At 36.7% G+C, this 21,455-nt stretch overlaps 2 protein-coding genes across 3 annotated transcripts; one reads left to right on the forward strand and one right to left on the reverse strand.

The window, feature by feature from the left end:
* The first annotated feature begins 299 nt into the window (after positions 1-299).
* LOC112057881 (60S ribosomal protein L27) lies at positions 300-2,888 on the forward strand. 2 transcript variants are annotated; one of them, XM_024098467.2, is made up of 3 exons: positions 300-450; positions 787-1,016; positions 2,675-2,888. In XM_024098467.2, the coding sequence occupies exons 2-3, from the start codon at positions 798-800 to the stop codon at positions 2,858-2,860; spliced, it is 405 nt and encodes a 134-aa protein (XP_023954235.1). In that variant the 5' UTR covers positions 300-450; positions 787-797; the 3' UTR covers positions 2,861-2,888. The 2 variants fall into 2 exon arrangements, with proteins under 2 accessions (XP_023954235.1, XP_052741405.1); XM_052885445.1 differs by having other exon boundaries at positions 443-559.
* Positions 2,889-9,175: 6,287 nt separating this feature from the next.
* Positions 9,176-20,153, reverse strand: LOC112057880 (dynactin subunit 2). The gene is made up of 9 exons (XM_024098466.2): positions 19,968-20,153; positions 19,694-19,896; positions 16,772-16,907; positions 15,407-15,513; positions 14,681-14,797; positions 14,501-14,576; positions 13,559-13,717; positions 12,019-12,115; positions 9,176-11,079 (listed from the first exon to the last, which is right to left on the reverse strand). The coding sequence occupies exons 1-9, from the start codon at positions 20,001-20,003 to the stop codon at positions 10,898-10,900; spliced, it is 1,113 nt and encodes a 370-aa protein (XP_023954234.2). The 5' UTR covers positions 20,004-20,153; the 3' UTR covers positions 9,176-10,897.
* Positions 20,154-21,455: the final 1,302 nt, after the last annotated feature.

Raw genomic sequence — 21,455 nt, forward strand, 5'->3', positions numbered from 1 at the left:
CGATGACATCTGCCATCTGAATCTGAATTTATAAATGTATTTAACAAAACTCATATTTATTTCGCCAATTATACAAAATATCCGCACACTATTGAGTACATGTACGAAAAATCTATGTAATTCAAACATTCCCGCCTCATGAAAATCTTTAAAAGACCACGGACATCAACTATAGATAATATCATAGATAATAAGTATTTAGGTACAGACATATATTAATTTACTCTTTGGGTACAGATAATGGTTTTTTCTAATTCACAGATTGTCTACGGCTGCATTTCATCCTATTTTAAAAATTTTGGACTATTAAAAATGCGTGAAGACTATGCTTTATATATTTTTTTATATTGGCAATATTTTAATAGGAATGTCAAAGTCAGTTAATGTTTTTTGTCTATGACGTTTTTCTTTTCGTTTTCTGTGGTCTTTTCTTGTCGACAGGTAGAGAGTGTGAGTTTCGAAAATTTATTGAAAATAATATCCAAATAAATCCGTAAAAACGAAATAGTTTTCAAGTTAAAATTATGATCTTTAGTGAATCTTGTAAACAAACTGTGAAGTAAAACAAATATTTCATTAGATACCTTAATGTATTAACTCACAAGTCTAACCAAAGTTGGAGTTGTTATTTAAAAAACAATGCAAAATTGACACAAAACGAAGTGTTCGGTTTCTGAATTATTTATTAGGAGCTGTGTAAAATATACGCAGTGCTTAAATGAAGAAGTCGTAAATATCAAAACAATAACATTGCGAGAGATTTGAAGGTTAGTTTTCTTTTTTCAGAAACACCCAACATGGGTAAGATTATGAAGCCAGGGAAGGTGGTGCTGGTCCTAAGCGGCCGGTACGCAGGGCGTAAAGCCATCGTAGTCAAAAATTACGATGAAGGAACCTCAGACAAGCCCTACGGACATGCTTTCGTGGCCGGGATCGACAGGTACCCCCGTAAAGTGAACAAGAGGATGGGCAAAAACAAAATTCACAAGCGATCCAAGATAAAGCCCTTCGTTAAGGTGAGTGCTGTGTTTAGAGGTTATATTTTGATGCCAATGGAGTGTTTTTGTTAGTGATAAGAGGTTATACAGATTTTATTAATTTACTTGGAAAAAGTGATACTCTTGATAAGTAATACATACCCTTGTATCTTACTCCTAAACCCTTGACATGCTATTCAGTACTCTAGCTTTTCATTAAACTTAAATTCATCAATTAATGCTGTGACAGATTTTGTTTGTCACAACACGAAAACTTGATTCTGTATTTTGCATTGTTCAAGTAGGTTATGATTCTTAATATGAAGCCTCAACACTGCAATTTGAAAGCTAGAATCAAAATCGAGAGAGTTGTTACCTTTTCAACTATTGTTAATACTAATTCTAGCACACATTATTGTCTGCTTGGTTGGAAGTATATGGGACCTTATAAACATGATTAAGCTAGACACTCATCTGATATTTAGTGATGCCTCATTTGTTCAATACTTTCTGTGGTTTTGGTTGACTATATGGTTCTAGATTTAAGGTCCATGTCAGGCTAAGTTGCCTGTATGATGTTCATAATATATTAATATTGTGAATCGCAGCAAACTTTCAAGTGTGAGATAAATTGTCACCCACACCATCTTTCATGAAATGAACTGTAGTAAACCTTAGCTCTACAGTAACAAGATCAGACATCACCAAATGGCTGTGGTGAAATCCCAGCATAGTCTATAGTCATACTAACTTAACAAAGCTTGAGGAGAGGGAAACTGGAATATTGATTAAATTTAAAAGATTATTTGTTAAAAAAAGTTTCGTTTTCTTTTATGTACATTGGTATAGGTCCAAGGGTCTGCTCTGAGTTGTCTCTGCCACACGATGGACCTGGCACTGTCTCTCTCTCTGGCACTTTAAACATGAATCTCTTGAGGCTTATTGGATACAGTTATTGTAAGGCCTTTCATAATCAGCATATTTTAAAGGCCTACTACAGAGCCAGACTTCTTTCATTATATGAGGTGGAGAGATAGATCCACCACACAGCTACAATGCTGGTTTGCAGGCTCAGGGTGTTGAAGTTTGGCTGCTCAGAGATTGTGTTTCTGACAGTATGTGATTGAAAGGGACAAACATATTCAATTGTCTCTTTATTTTGTCTCATCACTAAAAAGACAAACAGTTGGCATAACCTTGGAACAGCACAGTTCAACAACCTTGTATGAACCACTAAGCAGTTCAAAGTTACTATTCAATCACAACCTCTCAGAAACGTTCTCTATGCGGCCAGACTATAATGTTTACATCACTAATAACTAAGGTAATGACTGTTTTAATTAATTGTAATTAATGAATGGCTTAACATGCTCTTGGAGGTATGAGGGTGTAACACCATCGGCCTCCCAACTCTGTGCTGAAAATTGACACAATTTCTTAAAAGTAATTGCTCAATATTTCATATTATGTTTATAAATTAAGAAACAAAAGTATTCATTATCCCAACCCAGGACCTTTGAAGTCCACAGGCACATTGGCTAACCACTTTTATTGACTTACCAAAAATTTGGCTGGGTGGTTTCTACATGAACCATACTCAAATTAGTAAGGATTTGTAAAGATAATATGTGGTATTGATACCTGTCATTTTTAAAACTCCTTTTTTTCTTTTCTCAGTCTGTTTAATTTTATTTCAGGTAGTAAACTACAACCACCTTATGCCAACTCGTTACTCAGTTGACTTCAGTTTTGAAAAGTTCAGTGCTAAGGACCTTAAGGACCCCGCCAAGGCCAAGAAGTTGCGTTTCAACACAAGAGTGCGCTTTGAAGAGAGATACAAGAGCGGAAAGAACAAATGGTTCTTCCAGAAGCTTAGGTTCTAAGTATAAATAATAAATGCTAAAAAAATAATTACTTGTTTTAATAAGAGCTTTATGAATCAATATCATTTGTTTGAGAAGTTCTCAGAATTTGTTATTTAATTTAATTTGGTCACTATATTTTAGTTTGTACTAGTGATATTTTAAAAAAGCTATCTATTTAATTTTAATATTTTAAAGAATCTATCAAACCGTATTTGGCTCACTGCAGAGCTTGAGTCTCCTCTCAGAATGAGAAGGGTTATGCCAATAGTCTTCCACGCTTTGAGACATGTGATATTTAATTTCTTAAAATTCACAACTGAAATTTGAAGGTCCATACCCCGGACCGGATTCGAACCCACACCCTCTGGAATCGGAAGCAGAGGACATCTTCAATGGGTTATCACTGCTCTGTCTGCTATTTTAAAGAATAGTAGATTCAAATGTATTTTTTTAAATTCACGTTTGTCATTAAAATACAACCAAATGCTTGATTACTGCAAGAGATATAACCAAAACAATCTGCTCTGCTTTTTTCAACTATAATTCAGTCAATATCCTACTAATATATTATAAAAGCGAAAGTTTGTGTGTAAGTATGTTTGTTCCTCTTTTACGCTGCGGCTACTAAAGCGATTTGGCTGAAATTTGGAATGGAAATAGATTTTACTCTGGAATAACACAGGCATACTTTTCGTCCCGGAAAAATCCACGGTTCCCGCGGGATATGTGAAAACTGAATTCCACGCGGACGAAGTCGCGGCCGTCCGCTAGTATTATAAACGCGAATGGATGTTTGTTACTCTTAACGCCACAAATACTGAACTAATTTGACCGAAATTTAGAATGGAAATAGATTTTACTCTGGATTAACATATAGGCTACTTTTCATCCCGGGATAATTCATGATTCCCGAGGGATTTGTGAAAAACTGAATTTCACGCGGACGAAGGGGCGGGCGTCCGCTAGTAATTAGTTCAACAGAAATTGTAAATTAATTACAATTATTATGAATTAGAGCACCTGTGGAGCTTACTCTTCTCTGTAGAACTCGACGGCCTCTGTGGCGCGATGGATTTACAAGACGGAGGTCCTGGGTTCGATCCCCGGCTGGGCCGATTGAGATTTTCTTAATTGGTCTAGGTCTGGCTGGTGGGAGACTTCCGCCGTGGCTAGTTACCACCCTAACCGATTCATGGCCCATGACGCACCTAGCGCGTCATGAAAAAACCTTTAGGGAGGCCAATGACGCGACAAGCGCGTCATTAGAAAATTGTACTAAATATATTTTTTATTCAATTTAAACCAAAAATCCTTTTATTTTACATAAAAAATAACACATTAGAGACAATAATATCAGTGGCCACTAGATTATTTTGGAAAGTTAAATTGTCAGGGGTCGTCAACCACATGGTATATTTTTTTATTCATCCATAATTATTCACACACTAAAATGTAAAAAATGTCTAATAAAATATATATCTAACGGTTACTCTCGCTTAAAAATTGAGAACGAGGTGCAGATATGTTGACTGTCTCCATCTTACTCTCTACTTTCATGGCATTACACAACACAAAAAAAATTCAAAAAAGAATTTGATAGGAATGAAATATTTTTGTCTCTAACAGTTGTAGTATAATTTATTACAATATTTAAACAAATAGGGTGACTTTATTTCTTTATCTTCACTTCACAAATTTATTGTGCCTACAACATTGGGAAGCGTGTGACTAGACGCGGTAAAGTATAAGTAAAGTAGACCTGCGAAAGTGTTCCTGCGCATGGCGATTTATCCTTTCTGAGATCACTTCCGTGATCCGTGAATACTTGAAAGCCGTGATAGCCCAGTGGATATGACCTCTGCCTCCGATTCCGGAGGGTGTGGGTTCGAATCCGGTCCGGGGCATGCACCTCCAACTTTTCAGTTGTGTGCATTTTAAGAAATTAAATATCACGTGTCTCAATCGGTGAAGGAAAACATCGTGAGGAAACCTGCATACCAGAGAATTATCTTAATTCTCTGCGTGTGTGAAGTCTGCCAATCCGCATTGGGCCAGCGTGGTGGACTATTGGCCTAACCCCTCTCATTCTGAGAGGAGACTCGAGCTCAGCAGTGAGCCGAATATGGGTTGATGACGAGATCACTTCTGTTGTGCCCTTGTCAGACATCAGACGTGCTCTCATTACTTTTGACCCTACCGACGACATTCGCTTGCGTGTACCTGGACTCCCGTGATTTTGCATTAGTGACATTGTGGCTTGTGATACTGGACTCCGATTTTACGTTTGTGTTACTGGGAAATCTATCGAATTTGAATCAATCTACTTGCCGTTCATCTGTGGTAAGTTTTTTGATATTAATTTCTTATTTTTTAATAACTAGACAGCAGTAGCGGTGGGTATTATATAGTTTTATTTTAAACAGTATTGTTAATAAATAATCCTTTATTTAATTTTTGAAGAACAAAGTTTAAATTGTGATAAATTATCAAACAAAACTAACGTTATTTGTTAAGTTTTTTTTACAAACAACAAACTTACCAGAACATAAAAGCTCAACAAAATATAGTAGGTATAATGACTAGTAAACTAAAACAGGGAAACGTACAACGCAAGGTAAAAACAATGCTATTGTTGTATTTATTTGCGCCCGAGCGGCATCCCTTTATCGATAACGAGTTGCGCGGCATTGTTCTTAAACGTAATGACTCAGTCTGCACGTTAATACAAAAAAAATGAAATAAAAAAAATTAGGGACGTAAAGTTGAAACTATGTAACTTACACCTCGCATTTGATTTTTTTAGAACAATGGATCAACCGTCGACTTCTAGAGCAGAACATGAAATAGAAAATATTTTGAGGACAATGGAGTCTCCAAGAGATATACTTCCAGACGAGGAGAATCTATTTACGGACCAGGACTTATATGGCATACTGCTGGGAGAAACTTTGGAAGATGATTGGATAGATTTGGCTGAGGAAGAGGTAGTTACTACCGAAAATGAGCAACCAGTACTGCGAGACGCGGAAGTACTTCAAGAAGGAACCTGGACCATGGGTAATCCAGCTCTTGAAAATATAATTCCGTTTACTGGCAACCCTGGTCTTAAAAAAAATATGACCGGAACTGAACCAATTGATTTTTTTAATTTGTTATTCAACAATCATTTTTATGATCTTATAATAACGTGTACAAACGCAAATGGTAAAATCCTGAAATCCACGAGTACAGGGCATACACGATTCAAAAGGTGGAAACCAATATCTTTGCCAGAATTCCAGACCTTTATTGGCATTATTTTCCTAATGGGATTAATAAAATTAAATCGGCTCACTGATTACTGGAAAAAACATTATTTATTTGATTTTACATTAAAAAACTACATGTCAAGAAATAGATTCTTCATGATTTTAAGAGCGTTGAATGTTCAAAATATTCCAGGCAATGAAAGCATTAAAAAGGTATGCTCATTAATTGACATATTTAATAAAACATTAGAAGAAATATATTATCCAAGTAAAGAGTTGACTGTGGATGAATCTCTGATATTATGGACAGGTCGATTAAGATTTCGTCAATATATGAAAAATAAAGTTCACAAATATGGCATAAAATTATATATGTTAGCCGAAAATAACGGTATCTGCATGAAAATACATTTGTATGCTGGGGCTCAAGATAATGTAGTGGGTGGTCGTGGTCACGTCAAAAAAGTATTACGTTTACTAACTCAAAACTATTTAAATGTTGGTCATTCTATATATGTAAACAATTATTATGCAAGCGTTGATATGGCCAACGAATTATTAAATAATAACACATATTTAACCGGCACTTTAAGGCAAAATAAAAAAGGGAATCCCAAAGATTTAATTAATACAAAATTACAAAAAAATGAAGCATGTATTATGCATAACAATAAAAATGTAACAGTGACAAAATGGCTAGATAAGAGGGAGGTCTGTTTCGTGAGTTCTGAACACAATAGTGAATACATACTTTCAAAAAATAAATACGGAAACGTTTCGTTTAAACCTAAAGTGCAGGTAAATTACAATAAATTTATGAGATCAGTGGACAAGCATGACCAAATGTTAAATTATTATTGTGCAGAACATAAAACGTTAAGGTGGTATAAAAAAGTAATTATCCACATCATGCAGATGCAATTATTAAATTCTTTTTTCCTTTATAATTTAAACAGAGAAAGGAAGACAACTTTATATGATTTTAGATTACGAATAATTGAATACCTGTTACCCAATAAATCAGAGAATATTCGACCGTCAGTTTCGGGTAGAATTCATTTGCCAGCACATTTACCCAAAAGAAATGGCAAAACAATGAGAAAACGGTGCAGGCTCTGCTTTAATGTCCACAAAAAAAGAGTCGATGTGTTGTTTGGCTGTCCTGACTGTCCAGGTTTTCCTGGATTATGCCTGGAATGTTTTAGAGCATTTCACAAATACTAATCATTATTGATTTGAGAATTTAACGCTCTAACCACTGCGCCATGGAGGTAGAATAATTGCTTATATATGATATACGAATTTCTTAATAATCAGGTACAATTAATGATCACTATGATTAATCAGTTCTAACATGTAAAACAATTAAAGTAAGTAATTATGTTGTTCCTATGAAACCAAATCCTTAATTACCTAATTAAAATAATCAGTCAAATAAGCAGTGTTTAATTACCAAAATGAACAATAGACATACGTGGGTACGATATTGTAATATGTTTTAATTTGTAATAAATCTTCAAAAACTTAAATATTTCTTTCATTTACCCCTGCTTATAACCTTATCTTACATACATACTCGTAATGTATTAATTAAATTATTTTTTTAATATTTCTATAATATTTTGCATAATAACATATCTTTGAGTAATGTTAAATCGAAGTAATTCATTGGACACAAATTGCCCAAAATATTTGCAGCCGTGCATATCCACGACTGTCACAGCCTTTACATCTTCCGTCTGCTTTTCTGTGCACGTTGCACTATCCTTCGTTGTATTCTTCCTAGTATCCCTTACATAATTTGTTCCACTATCAAATTCCCAGGATTGAGAGTTCTCCTCAAATAACTGGTCATCCTCGCACTGTGTCTCTTGTTCCGTTTCCGGAATATATTTTCGTTTTCTAATTTCTGAAAAAAAAACATACCGGGAGGCCCATTTAGAACGGTCAATATGGAAAAGTCTAAAACTGTAAGACAAACGAAGATCTGACATTGATTTTCTAATAAATTAAATTGCATTCAAAGAATTTTGAAATGTCTCTTACCTACTAGAGCCGGGAATCAAACCTACCACTCTAAGCCGGAAATGTATAAAAATAATCACCTTGTATTTTTATGTCACCAATTTGATATAAAATACGAAGATTCTTTGATTTTCGAGCCAAATGTTTACAACTCATGCTGAAAATCTGTAACTTACCTTCCATTTCCTATTAGACACGTAGATAGTCACTTTAAAGCACACTAAACTAATTAATAAAACAAAACACACGGTAACAGGTCTCACTTTGTATTATTATACTTGAAACTACTTAAAATAGTATCAAAAACATTACCGGGTTCCAATGACGCACTAGGTGCGTCACCATTCAGGAGGGCCAATGACGCGACTCACGCGTCAATACATTTTATATGGGGCCCGGGCGAATAGATTTGAAAAATGTAGGTGGCAAGGAATCGGTTAACGGCAAACACGTACCGCCAAGCGATTTAGCGTGTATGATGCCGTGTAGAAACCGAAAGGGGTGTGGATTTTCATCCTCCAAACAAGTTAGGCCGCTTCCATCTTAGATTGCATCATTACTTACCATCAAGTGAGATTGTAGTCAAGGGCTAACTTGTAAAGAATAAAAAAAAAGAACTTATGATGGTAGAACATTATTCGCAGAATGACTTGATGTTTATACAGTTCCCTCCTTGTAAGACTAGACCCATCTCCCACCACACACCTCCAATAAGTTCGTGGGATAAGTCTATATGATCATCATCATTAGCAACCCATTTTCGACTCACTGTCGAGCACAAGTCTCCTCAGAATGAGAGGGGTTAGGCCTAATAGTCCACCATGCTGGCCCAATATGAATTGGCAGACTTCACACAGAGAATTTCAGAATTCTCAGGTATACAGGTTTTCTCACGATGTTTTTCCTTCGCCGTTTTAGATACGTGATATTTAACTTTTAAAAATGCACATAACTGAAAAGTTAGTAGTGCATGACCCGGACGGGATTCGAACCTACACCCTCCGAATCAAAGGCAGAGGTCATATCCACTATATTAAATAGTTAAAAAAAAACAACATGGTTATATAATTGCTTTATATTTAAATAAATTAATTAAGCAGTCTACCTTAACTCTATATGGTATATTTGATTACAGAATACTTATTTTGAAAATAGCTAAGATTTCAATAAGCTCAAGCATTTCACTAATGTGAAACAAAGCTTATGTTGTTTTATAATTTTGAAATCTTTGTTAACTGAATTAGTCACTTGGTATTTTAAAAATATTAATTGTGAAGGTAAGTATAATTTTCAAATGTGATAACAATTTATGTACATACATATTTCATTTTCAACAGCAATTGGGTTTCATTAAAATATTTAATCATTTATAGCCAACTAAAGTTGAACATGCTGATCTCATACTGCCGGAATTTCACTAAATTCATTAATTTCAAGCCATAAAAAGCTATTTTTACAATTACGAAATTGCATACAAATTATTCTCCACAATCATATAGTATGCGTTAATCTGCGAGTCTGTTCTGAAAACGAGGCGTATATGAAAACATCCCAGCGGATTTGTATTCTATCTGCATAGTTGGATGAGTTGTAACTTCAAACTGGACTAAGAAGTTTGGCGCATACTATATCTATTTAGATTTTTTCAGAGCGATTTATCGATTTGACTAGAATTCTGAATAGCGGATCCGTATAATGTTTTCAGAATGCCGTTTTTCTACATTGGGATTGAGCTAGGTGGACAGATAAAAATACAACAGCATAATGAAATATTGAGACTGCAAGTGATTCTTCAATGAATCTATCTTTTGTTGTCACTGAAAAAAATTCGCATGCCCCAAAGCATTTTTACCCAGCGATGTGAAATGCGACCAAAAATTATGATATTGATCCTATTCCTAGGCTTTTTGATTTGTCATAGTTTAAAAAAAATACATGTTTAGCATTCGTAAAAAAAAATGTCAGTGTGTGATAGTGTTGAGTAGGACATACAAGAGGCAGGACATTTGTCCCGTACATGACGTCACAATGTAAGAGCGGCTCAACATTTAAAAATGTACTACTTCACATTTTCTGTCGCGGTAGTTGCTTTACTCGTACGCGAGAGAAAGCGAGACACTAGTACAAAAGTCGAATGGGACGTCATTCTGTGGTCCTGTCATAATTTTGTACTATATCCCTTAACGCGACGGAAATAGTATACGATGCGTTTAGAAATATTATTTTTTGAATTTGGATCTATTCAATTGACATTTTATAAAAATAAAAATTACTTAATAATTTAAAAACTGAAATATAATAACCAAGGTGAATCGATCTATTTTATAGGTTAAAAATAGGTTTGGCATTTAATATCAGTATGTAAGACAAACTATTACTAACATAGAATACTTGTACCGAATCGTAAATCTATGATTACTAAGCTATATAATTGTACTAGTACAAACATGACATTTGTACACGTTGCTTCAAACAAAGTTCAAATATGACATTTGTATTCGTTACTTCAAAATTCAAATGTAGTGCCAAGCTTCAGTACGCCTCGCCTCATTTGAAGTGGGACATTGTACTGCCCCGGTACAAAAAAGAGGCAACACTTACAAACTCTTTTTCAAGTCATGTCCTACCCAACACTAGTGTGTGAGACATCGTTTTAGAACACAGACTATAAATACATTCTCTTGTCAGTGAGACATGGTTTTAAAACACAGACTATAAATACATTCTCTGAGTTGTGAGCGACTTCCGGTAGTATGAGCTCAGTCTATAATTGTCTATGCTATCACGCGCTGGCGAGTTTACCGATCCGCTCGTCCAACTTCTTGATTTCTCTCTGTAAGCTGTCGATGTTGTGCGCGAACACCTCCTGCACCCCCTGCAGCAGCTCCTTGTTGTTCTGCACGCCGCTCGCTATGGTGCTCTGGAGAGTCTCCAACTCCGTCAGGGACTTGCCAAAGTTGCTGGCTGCGAGGAGAGTTGTAATGTCGATGTCAGACGTCAGTTGTTTTTGAAGTGATAATGTCATAAACATCGATGAACGTCGGCTGCACGAAAATGTGTCAATGAGGCAATGGTGCAAGGGAGCGTTCGGTTTGTTCAACTAGTTTATTTTATCGAAAACATTGTAATTTTCAATTAACTTCTCTTTATATTATCTATACTTATAATAAATCTGTAGAGAGGTCAATTCTGTACATGAAATATATTTCCAAAATAACTATCAGGGGGTCTTTGGTGATCGATACTGATACCAAAAATGCAATCAGTAAAATTTTTGTCTGTCTTTCTGTCTGTCTGTATGTTCGTTATAGAAACAAAAAGTACTCGACGGATTTTAACGAAACTTGGTACAATTATTCTTCATACTCCTGGGCAGGTTATATTATAGTATACTTTTCATCACGCTACGATCAATAGGAGCAGAGCAGTGAAGGGAAATGTTGGGAAAACGGGAGAAGTTACTCCCATTTTTTTAAGCTTCCGTCGCGTAGTAGGGTAAGGGTAGGGTAAGAGTAGAGTAAAGGTAGGGTAGGGTAAGGTAGAGTAGGAGTAGGGTAGGGGTAGGATAGGGGTTTGGTAGGGGTAGGGTAGGAGTAGGTTAGGGGTAGGGTAGGAGTAGGGTTGAGTCCCTACTCATCCCCTGCATGGTAGGGTAGCTGTAGTGGGAGTAGGGTAGGGTAATAGTAGGGTTTCACGCGGACAAAGTCGCGGAAAGTAGTAGAAAATAATTATATTTCAGTGGTAACAATTCAATTCATAAAAGTATGCAATTTTTCATCAATATTTTCATATGATGTTATCACATAATATTATCGTCCGTAAACGGACTTTACAGACAAGAAATTGTTGTTTTTTGAAGGTTAAGTATAAAACGAATATGACATTTTGTTTTCTTTGAATTACCTTGATTGTGCAGAGCTTCAAGCGCCTCCATTCGCTCCAAAATTTCGGAATGTGACACACCATCTATTTGTGTTAGAAGTTTGTACAGCTCTTTCACCTGGAAAAGAAAGATTTTTTTAACAAACTAACTTTAACAATTTAAAAATCGTACTAGTATTAAGAGGTCTTAGAGTCACACAGTGGGCGAACTAACCTGCCAACACTTCAATAAATATTAAACTTTATCTAAGACGAATTATACGGCGAGGTCCCTGTATAATTCGTCTCTCGCTCGCTAGACGTTACCTCTCTGTCAAAGATCAAATCTAACGCGTTTATAAAAACTGTTCCCATAAAATCGATATAGTATTGTTGTAATCTTTGCGCCGTGTAAAAATACTCCCTAAAAATGGCGGATAGTATAGTTAATCGGCAACAGTCAACAACTTCTAGTTTACTAAAAGATGATGTTAAGTTTCATTTGTAAGTGTTTCTAGCTTAATTATATCAAATTTGTAATAAAATAATATCCAAAAAGAATTGATTCTTCAGCCGAAACAGCAAAACATCAATATATTCTGTGTGTAAGTTACATGTGTGTATTGCCAATAAAATTTATAGTAGCACACTACTATAAATTTTATTCGCAATACACACAATAGTGTAAGGACACAAAATATATTTACTAGTGTTAAATATTGTCGATGTGATGTGAGCTTACCGCGTCTCCCTCAAAAAATAGAAGACAACTTTGTTGGTGAATTTGGGTGCGGTACAAATCCATAAGTATTTGGTCTGAGAACTTTAAGTGTCCTTGGCGAAGGGTTGGCCCAACATTAAGTTTATGGATATGACTGAGGATATCATTTCTCAAATTATATTATATCTGGATGATGGAAAGCTCTGAAATCTTTTATCATCCAAACCCAGTGATCCAAACTCAAAAAAGAGAGCTTCTTTCTTTCCGTCTGTATTTTGATCACATCACGGTAAATATCGTAAGCGTGAGCTGACATACAGCTATCGGCTGGTAAGCTTCAGCCGTGGCTACTTACCACCCTTCGATGTCATGTAGAAACCGCAAGTGGTGTGGATTTTCATCCTACTCCTATCAAGTTAGCCTGCTTTGCATCATCACTTACCATCAGGTGAGATCGTAGTCAATTACTAACTTGTCATCATCATCTCCTTACCCTTATCCCACTTAAGTAGGGTCGGAAAAATATGTCAATCTTTTCCATTCGTCTCTATTACTCGTCAACTCATCATCCACTCCTTTTACACACATGTCCTCTTTCACACAATCCAACCATCTCTTCTTTAGCCTTCCTCTCCTCTTATGACCTTCCATTTGCACATTCAACATTTTTCTAGTAATATGACTTTCCTCCCTACGCATTACATGTCTATATCAAGCTAACCTTCTACTCATCAATTTTTCTGTCACTGTCGCTTTCAGACTTCCTCTTATATACTAACTCAAGGACTAACAACATCAGTTTTCACGTGACGAAGGCCTGACACAAGGTAAACTTTTGTGTCGGGTTGGGGTTAATGTTACCTTGGCCTCCAGCTCGGGGTCGGCGGGTTTGACGGCGGCCTTCAGCGCCTCCACGTTGCTGAGCAGCGACGTGACGCGCGCCTCGGCCGCCGCCAGCTCCGCGGGCCGCAGCAGCGCCGCCTGCCCCGCCAACGTGGCCGCCGCGCCGCACAGTGTTGCCTGCCGATGATACATAATCATTATAAATCTATAGACAAACGTGTGTAATGTAAAAATCTATACTAATATTATAAAGCTGAAAAGTTTGTTTTGTTGAACGCGCTGATCTCAGGAACTACTGGTCCGATTTCAAAGATTCTTTCAGTGTTAGACCGCCCATTTATCGAGGCTGTATATTATTCCCGCATTTCCGTTTCGTATAACGGGAAACACGCGGGCGAAACCGCGCGGCGTTAGCTAGTGTAAAAATAAAGATGTCCACTTATTTGAACGATACATTATGCGAAGGTTTTATCCAAAGGTTGTCTGGTAGATATTGCTATAAGCAATAAGACCGCCTTTGCACATACTTGTTTTCTATGTTTTTCTTTGTTATTGTTTATGTTTTGTGCAATAAAGTATAAATAAATAAATAAAAACAAGATACAGAAATGAGAAATTAAATGATGAAATGATTCAGTAAAATTTTTTGACACTGCAACTCCATGGCAAAGGTCTAAAATCTTGTATATTTTACTAGATTACTCCATTAGAATGTCATGTATGTCGTTTCGGGCTCTGCACATCCACTGATGTAGCATCCCTCCAGGAATGAGTATATATTACTATACTTTGTTAGCAAGTCGTGTCCTTTTCAGCCGGACTTGCAGTTCCTAACGTCTAATAATTTGACAGCCAGGTTGTTTTTATGGCCTCAGTTTGTAGGCCTCTAGTAACCTGTAGATGCGATACTAGTCCTTATGTAACTTGTCTGAGGGTAAGAACCAATGATATACACTGTACCTCTCCAGTGGCCGCCTGCAGTCTGCGAAACGCTTCCTCGTCCCTAACGCCCGCCGCTTGTTCTAACTTGTGTAACCTGAAGCCAAACACCAAATAGTCATTACTAAATGTTCATATTTATCCTTCGAATAAAGAAATAAATAAAGAAGGTAAACATAAACGTTTCATAATCTCAAGTACCTATGTTCAAGCTGAGCTATTCTCGCAGTTTGCGCCAAATTCACTTCCGGTTTCAGCTTGAGGCGAGCGGTGACCACCTCTCCGTGCTTTTTCTTACCGTTCACACTCAGGTACTCTCTGTAAACATAAGGAATATTTCATTTTTTTCAAACTTTCAACAAAGAATGCTAGAACTTATCGTCTTCAACCCATATGCGGCTAACTACTGAGCTCGAGTCTCCTCTCAGAATGAGAGGGGTAAGGCCATTAGTCCACCACGCTGGCCCAATGTGGATTGGCAGACTTCACACATGCAGAGAATTAAGTTAATTCTCTGGTTTCCATGGTTTCCTTCACTGATTGAGACACGTGATATTTAATTTCTTAAAATGCACACAACTGAAAAGTTGGAGGTGCATGCCCCTGACCAGATTCAAACGATTCAGAATCTGAAGCAGAGGTCATATCCACTGGGCTATCACGAACTTATATTTAGGTATAATCTGATGATTTTAAACATACTGGAAACAATCAAAAATATTTGTGATGTCTACTTTTTCTTCAAGCAGAACTGTAAATTAGGAAATAAATGATGATTAACTTATTTGAATTTTTCAATTTTAATTTATTTGAATTGTTTTAATTTTAATTTATTTAATTGCTTAATGTTTTAATTTGAATTGATTATTTTTAATTTATTTTGTTTTACGATTGCTCGGGAAACAAATTGGGAAACTTAATTCTTACTTTAACTTTTCAGCTTTAGGATCAATTTGTTCCCCTTCTTCAAGTTTGAGCTCTTCTAGAAGTTTTTTTGTTGTGTTGATTTGCGCAGCCAGCTTGGAGTGTTCTTCCTGTTAAAACAAAATTACATTATAATGGTTAATGGTTGTATTACAATCTTGCTGTTTGGCAGTTTATCTGTGGATTTACTCAAGTAAACTAAAATCTTTCAAGAGGATCTAAAAGCTATTAAATAAGTGAATTGAATGAATAGTTTCTCCATTGTACGATTACATGCGGAAATGAGCAATCAGCGGGTCTAAGATTAATGAAAATTGAGTATAAAAAGATGTTGACCAACAAAGGCAGATAGAAAATGGCTGTCTCTTTCGTAACATCTGAAGGCAGACTAAGAAAGGACGAACCAGTAATATCACTCTTTCTCTTGTGGTGATGATTAGTTGATTATGGGTTTATTTCTTTTTGAAATCCCTTGTACTTTCCGTTCACGTGTGAATATGGGGATAGAAATAGCCCCTCACTCACAAATAAGTTGACGAATAACGAAATAAGAAGACAATCAATATCTATTATTTCTCTTCAATAAAATGTATTTATTAGTATATTTTGATATGTATTTTATTCATTATTGTAGGTATTTGTGTAATATTGTTTATGTATTAGGATGTAAATTATTTGTATGTATGTGTATTACTAATACTATGGTTATTTTTGTTTTACGCCACCTGCTGATGTCCTTAAGTTTTCCTAAACCGAAGGTTGCCTGGAAAAAATCGCTACTCAGCGATAAGGCCGCCTTTTGTATGCTAATCTCTTCTTAATATGTTTTTATTTCACTTGTATTTGTCTTTGTGGTGTGCAAATAAAGTATATCTATATATCTATCTATCTATCTATCTATCTATCTAAGTTGGTTGGTTGGTTGGTTATCTATTAGTAAAATAATTTTCTTAATCAGTGTAGTACCTAGTTCCAAAGAATACCCTCTACAACCTCACAAAGGCGAATGCCCCGACAATACAATGTTGGCCCTGGGAACCCAGGTATACTCCCCTATAAAAATATAAGATGATAATATGAGGTATAAATAAACTGGTAAAATTATGTTTCTTAAAGAAAATAACTTTTTATCATCATTCTTGCGCCAAACGTTCGCCGGTGTACCATAGCCAAATTGCTGGGCGGCCGGGGTAGGCCTGGGTATTCCTCTTTAGCTCTTTATTTTAGTATTTAGTATAGAAGTATAGATGTGTGGCGCAGATTTAAGGTTTACAGTTATTTACTGCCATACCATCTTAGATTGCATTGTCACTTAACATGAGTGGTGAGTTAACACTGAAACTTTCTATGAATCAAAAACAGTCTTACCTTTTCACTCTCAGTAGCTTTGTTTTGTTGCTCAGTGACTTGCTCCAGCAGCTCAGAGAACTCACATCGGAGCCTGTTGTACCGTTCAATAGAAGACTCGGGGTCACCCTGAGCTGCCAACTCCAATTCACCAGCCCTGTTGAAGGTTGAGGACTTTGTATGGGCTATGAGCTATTTTTATTTAAATTGCTTTGAGGTCTTTACAGTTTATACTGGGGTTTATATCGTGGGTACCCACAAAATCACCGAAATATAATATTAATATTGATAATAAATATATATAGACAACTAGCAAACCCGGTCAAGCTTCACTTTGACTTATGTGCACTTCTTCTATATATCCCTACCCTACTTTGAAAACTGCAAAAAGTCCCATATAAAACTTCACCCCTCTTTTAAGTGGTTGGAGGCACATTTAAAAAAAAAATGATGCAGTTTTTTTTAGTCACAAATAGTCTGCATACCAATTTTTAGCTTTTTACCTTGAAAAGTGCGGAATGTTCCATACAAACTTTCACCCCCCATTTTAGGGTTAGAAAGACACAAGAAGTAGCCTATGTCACTCTTCATCCTTTCACCTATCCACTCCACTCAAAAATCACATTAATTTATATAGTATTGTATTTTAAATACCCAAGTACATATAATTTTCAAATCAAAGATGAATAATAATTAGTTAAGAGACAAAGTATTCATCTATACTCTATACTAATATTATAAAGAGGTAAAGTTTGTAAGTTTGTAAGTTTGTCACATTTTTTAAATGGGGTAATTTTCGGAACTACTGGTTCGATTTTAAAAATTCTTTCACCAGTAGAATGCTACATTATCGGGGAGTGCTATAGGCTATATTTTATATTAGTATCATATATATTAGCCGAGTTATGACAGTTTTTGTCATACAGGTCGGACTGAAAATCCTCTTAAACAGACTTATTCACATGCGCTGCCTTAACTATTGTGTAAAATTGAAATTAATGTAAACAGACTTTATGTATCTTTAAAAGTTCTACAAAAAAGTCCGCGACACCATATATCTATCTTCTATATATTAGCAGATATAGTACCTTTTGTGTTTTAAAAATTATTAATTTTATATACTTAGGTTTACGTCATTATTTATACAACTAAACTTTAATCCTTATTAAAATAAATTATTTAATAATCACAAGGATATTATGGAGATAAGATTGGCCCTTTATAGTATGTTAATTACTTAAATAGTTTCGGAGATAATACAAAATTTCTAAAAGACGCAGAAATTCCGCTATATGACGCCCGGCGCTTTCATTTACGTAGTTCCCGTTCCCGTGTGAATATGGGGATCAAACATATGGGCCTATGACACTCGCAAATAACGTAGCTTTCTATTGGTAAAACAATTTTCCAAATCGGTCCAGTAGATCCAGAGTTTAACTCCTACAACCACACAAACTTTACCTCTTTATTTTATTAGCATAGAAGTCTCTATTTCTCTTGGTCATACCACTACTCTCGAAGGACTGGAGTAAGATAGAGAGTTACAGGGTAGGGTAGGGTACGGGTAGGGAAGCGTAGGGGTAGGGTAGGTTTAGGGTAGTGGTAGGGTAGGGGTAGAGGTAGGGTAGTGGTAGGGTAGAGGTACGGGTAGGATAGGGAAGTGGTAGGGTAGGGGTAGGATAGGCCTGAGATAGGGGTACGGGTGGGATAGGGGTAGGAAAGGGATAGGGTACGGGGAGGGTAGGGGTTGGGATGGGGGTAGGGTGTAGGTAAGGTAGGGGTAGGGTAGGGGTAGGTTTGGGGTAGGTTTGGGGTAGGGTGGGGGTAGGGGTAGGGTAGGGTAGGGGTTGGGTAGGGTAGGGTTGAGGTAGTGGTAGGGTAGGGTAGGAGTAGGGTAGGGTAGAGGTAGTAGTAAAGTTGACATCGAAATTTACGCGGACGAAGTCGCGGGCGTCCGCTAGTTATATATATTTTTGATCATCTAGGTACAGTAATTTATAATTTATATAAAGTACAGAAGTCTCAGTATGTGACATTATTCTCATAGAATTTTAAAACCGGGTAGGTCATAGAACACTGATCCTCAAACAACTCTGTTTTTGGAAATAATAGGGGATATCTCAATAACTAATACCAATAAGTACCAAGCTAGTGATTGTTCAGGCACACAAGGTTTAATACATTACTTAATTGTACACTGTAGAGAATGTTTCAAGGGATTATCAATCAATCAATCAATTTATTTATTTGCAGATACATGCATTATATATACAGGTGGTCGGTAGATGTAGATGGTAAATGTATCTTGCCAATTTGGCATGCAAATTATTTATTAAGTATTTAATGATTTGAATGACAATGTCACCATTTTATCACTAGGTAATGCTCTGTTTTACACAATAACTTTTATTTTTTGAGATTAGCAAACACCTCAAGCAGGCAACAGGCCACCTTCGGGCTGGTAGTTTTCTCATACAACAAATTTCAATCACATTTTATGCGGGAATGCTGCCTGTGTGATGGGCACTAAGAGTCACAAGCTTTGATAAGTACTTTTAAGTATTAGTTTTAAAGATTTATTTAATATATTTTAATGTATGCCTATTTAACAGTTTAGTTATACATTTAATTTTTTTATCAATATAAATCTATGTACCAACAATAATTGACAAAATTAATATCACACCTCACATTCTTCTGTTTTACAAAAGATGGAGATTGTTGAAGGATGGCTTGGCTGAGTTTATTGTTGGCTCTTCTCAAACAGAGGCACGTTTGGAAAAGTTTTCGACTTTAATTACCACCATTAAATCATGACATACCTTGACTTTTCAAAAGTTGTAATTGAAATAAATGAAATTTGAAATTGAATTGGATGAGTGCGACACTTGGATGTTCTATTATGCTAAGGTAACAATTAGATTCTTACATAAAGCATCTTACCTGTACCCTATGCGACTTTTTCTACTTAATCGATCTGAGAAATCAACGTTTCCTGTAAGACATTTGCCTTTGAATTTGTTGAATGATCCTTTTACAGACAGGTGCAGATGCTCGATGTATTCGTTTTCTTCCTCTTCGTAGGGCTCCGGTTGATCTGCTTCGGGCAGGTCACCCGTCTCGTAAACATCGGGTTGGTCGTACGCCTAAAAATATTAAATTTTTATAACCATTACAAAAAATCAATATTATTTCATTGTCTTCGCAGATCACGTACTATGCCCGGGAGATTCTCGTATTTTGGATCTGCCATATTAGTTATTAAGGTGCGATTTAATTAGTTATTGAAGATATCTGGTTTATTATAAACAATAAAATGTATTTTTGCTCTATTTGGAAAAAGATGAAACTTGAAATTGAATTATTGAAAGATGACGTCAAACGGTGAGTAAACTTTACAGGTAAAAAAAACGATTCAAATTGTTACTGTCAAATGAAGCTGTCAATGTCAGCTGGCCAATGTCCAACTTGCAACAAATCAGCCATAGACATTTTTTTCAATTTTATTAAGGCTTTGCAATAATGGTCTAAGCTTTGACAACATTTATCCATGATTCAACCGATATGTTAATTTAGTAGAGTTTGGCTAATGAAAGTAGAGACTGAAATCGCCCGCCAAATTTAAAAAATCTATTCAATAAACGTCATCATCATCATCATCATATCAGCCGATGGACGTCCACTGCAGGACATAGGCCTTTTGTAGGGACTTCCAAACATCACGATACTGAGCCACCTGCATCCAGCGAATCCCTGCGACTCGCTTGATGTCGTCAGTCCACCTGGTGGGGGGTCGGCCAACACTGCGCTTACTAGTGCGGGGTCGCCATTCCAGCACTTTGGGACCCCAACGTCCATCGGCTCTTCGCACTATGTGCCCCGCCCATTGCCACTTCAGCTTCGCAACTCGTTGAGCTATGTCGGTGACTTTGGTTCTTCTGCGGATCTCCTCATTTCTGATTCGATCACGCAGAGATACTCCTAACATAGCTCGTTCCATCGCCCGCTGTGTGACTCTGAGCCTTCTTATGAGGCCTATAGTTAGCGACCAAGTCTCGGAACCATAGGTCATCACTGGCAACACGCACTGGTCGAAGACTTTTGTCTTCAGGCACTGAGAAATTTCGGACGAAAAGATGTCGCGAAGTTTCCCGAATGCAGCCCAGCCGAGTTGGATTCGACGGTTCACCTCTTTCTCGAAATTGGACCTACCTAACTGGATCATATGTATTCGTCTACAATTTCGAGTGCAGCGTTCTCAACTATAACTGGGTGGAGCGATACATGAGCATTACACATTATTTTTGTTTTGCCCATGGTCATTTTCAGGCCCACCTGTTGAGAAACGCTGCTGAGGTCATTGAGCATGGTACTAAGGTCATCCAGAGTCTGTGCCATGATGACTACATCGTCCGCGAACCGCAGTTGAGTGATGTACTCGCCATTGATGTTGATGCCAAGTCCGCCCCAGTCCAGAAGCTTAAAGACGTCTTCCAATGCAGCGGTAAATAGCTTCGGAGAGATCACATCTCCCTGACGCACTCCTCGCTGCAACTGGATTGGCCTCGTAGTCTGATCCTGAATACGGACTGACATAGTGGCGTTTTCGTACAAGCACTTCAACGCTTGGATATACCTGTAATCAATTCGGCATCTCTGCAATGACCTTAGCACAGCCCAGGTTTCCACCGAATCGAAGGCTTTC

This window comes from Bicyclus anynana, chromosome 14 (assembly GCF_947172395.1).
Source record: "Bicyclus anynana chromosome 14, ilBicAnyn1.1, whole genome shotgun sequence".
Lineage (NCBI taxonomy): Eukaryota > Metazoa > Arthropoda > Insecta > Lepidoptera > Nymphalidae > Bicyclus > Bicyclus anynana.

Excerpts from the sequence above, each read along its gene's own strand:
- LOC112057881 (XM_024098467.2), top strand. The coding sequence starts at position 798 with ATGGGTAAGATTATGAAGCCAGGGAAGGTGGTGCTGGTCCTAAGCGGC. Across the intron at positions 1,017-2,674 it reads AGATAAAGCCCTTCGTTAAG|GTAGTAAACTACAACCACCT; the intron begins GTGAGTGCTGTG and ends ATTTTATTTCAG.
- LOC112057880 (XM_024098466.2), bottom strand. The coding sequence starts at position 20,003 with ATGGCAGATCCAAAATACGAGAATCTCCCGGGCATA. Across the intron at positions 14,577-14,680 it reads ATAGCTCAGCTTGAACATAG|GTTACACAAGTTAGAACAAG; the intron begins GTACTTGAGATT and ends GTTTGGCTTCAG. Across the intron at positions 11,080-12,018 it reads TGAAGCTCTGCACAATCAAG|CCAGCAACTTTGGCAAGTCC; the intron begins GTAATTCAAAGA and ends CTCTCCTCGCAG.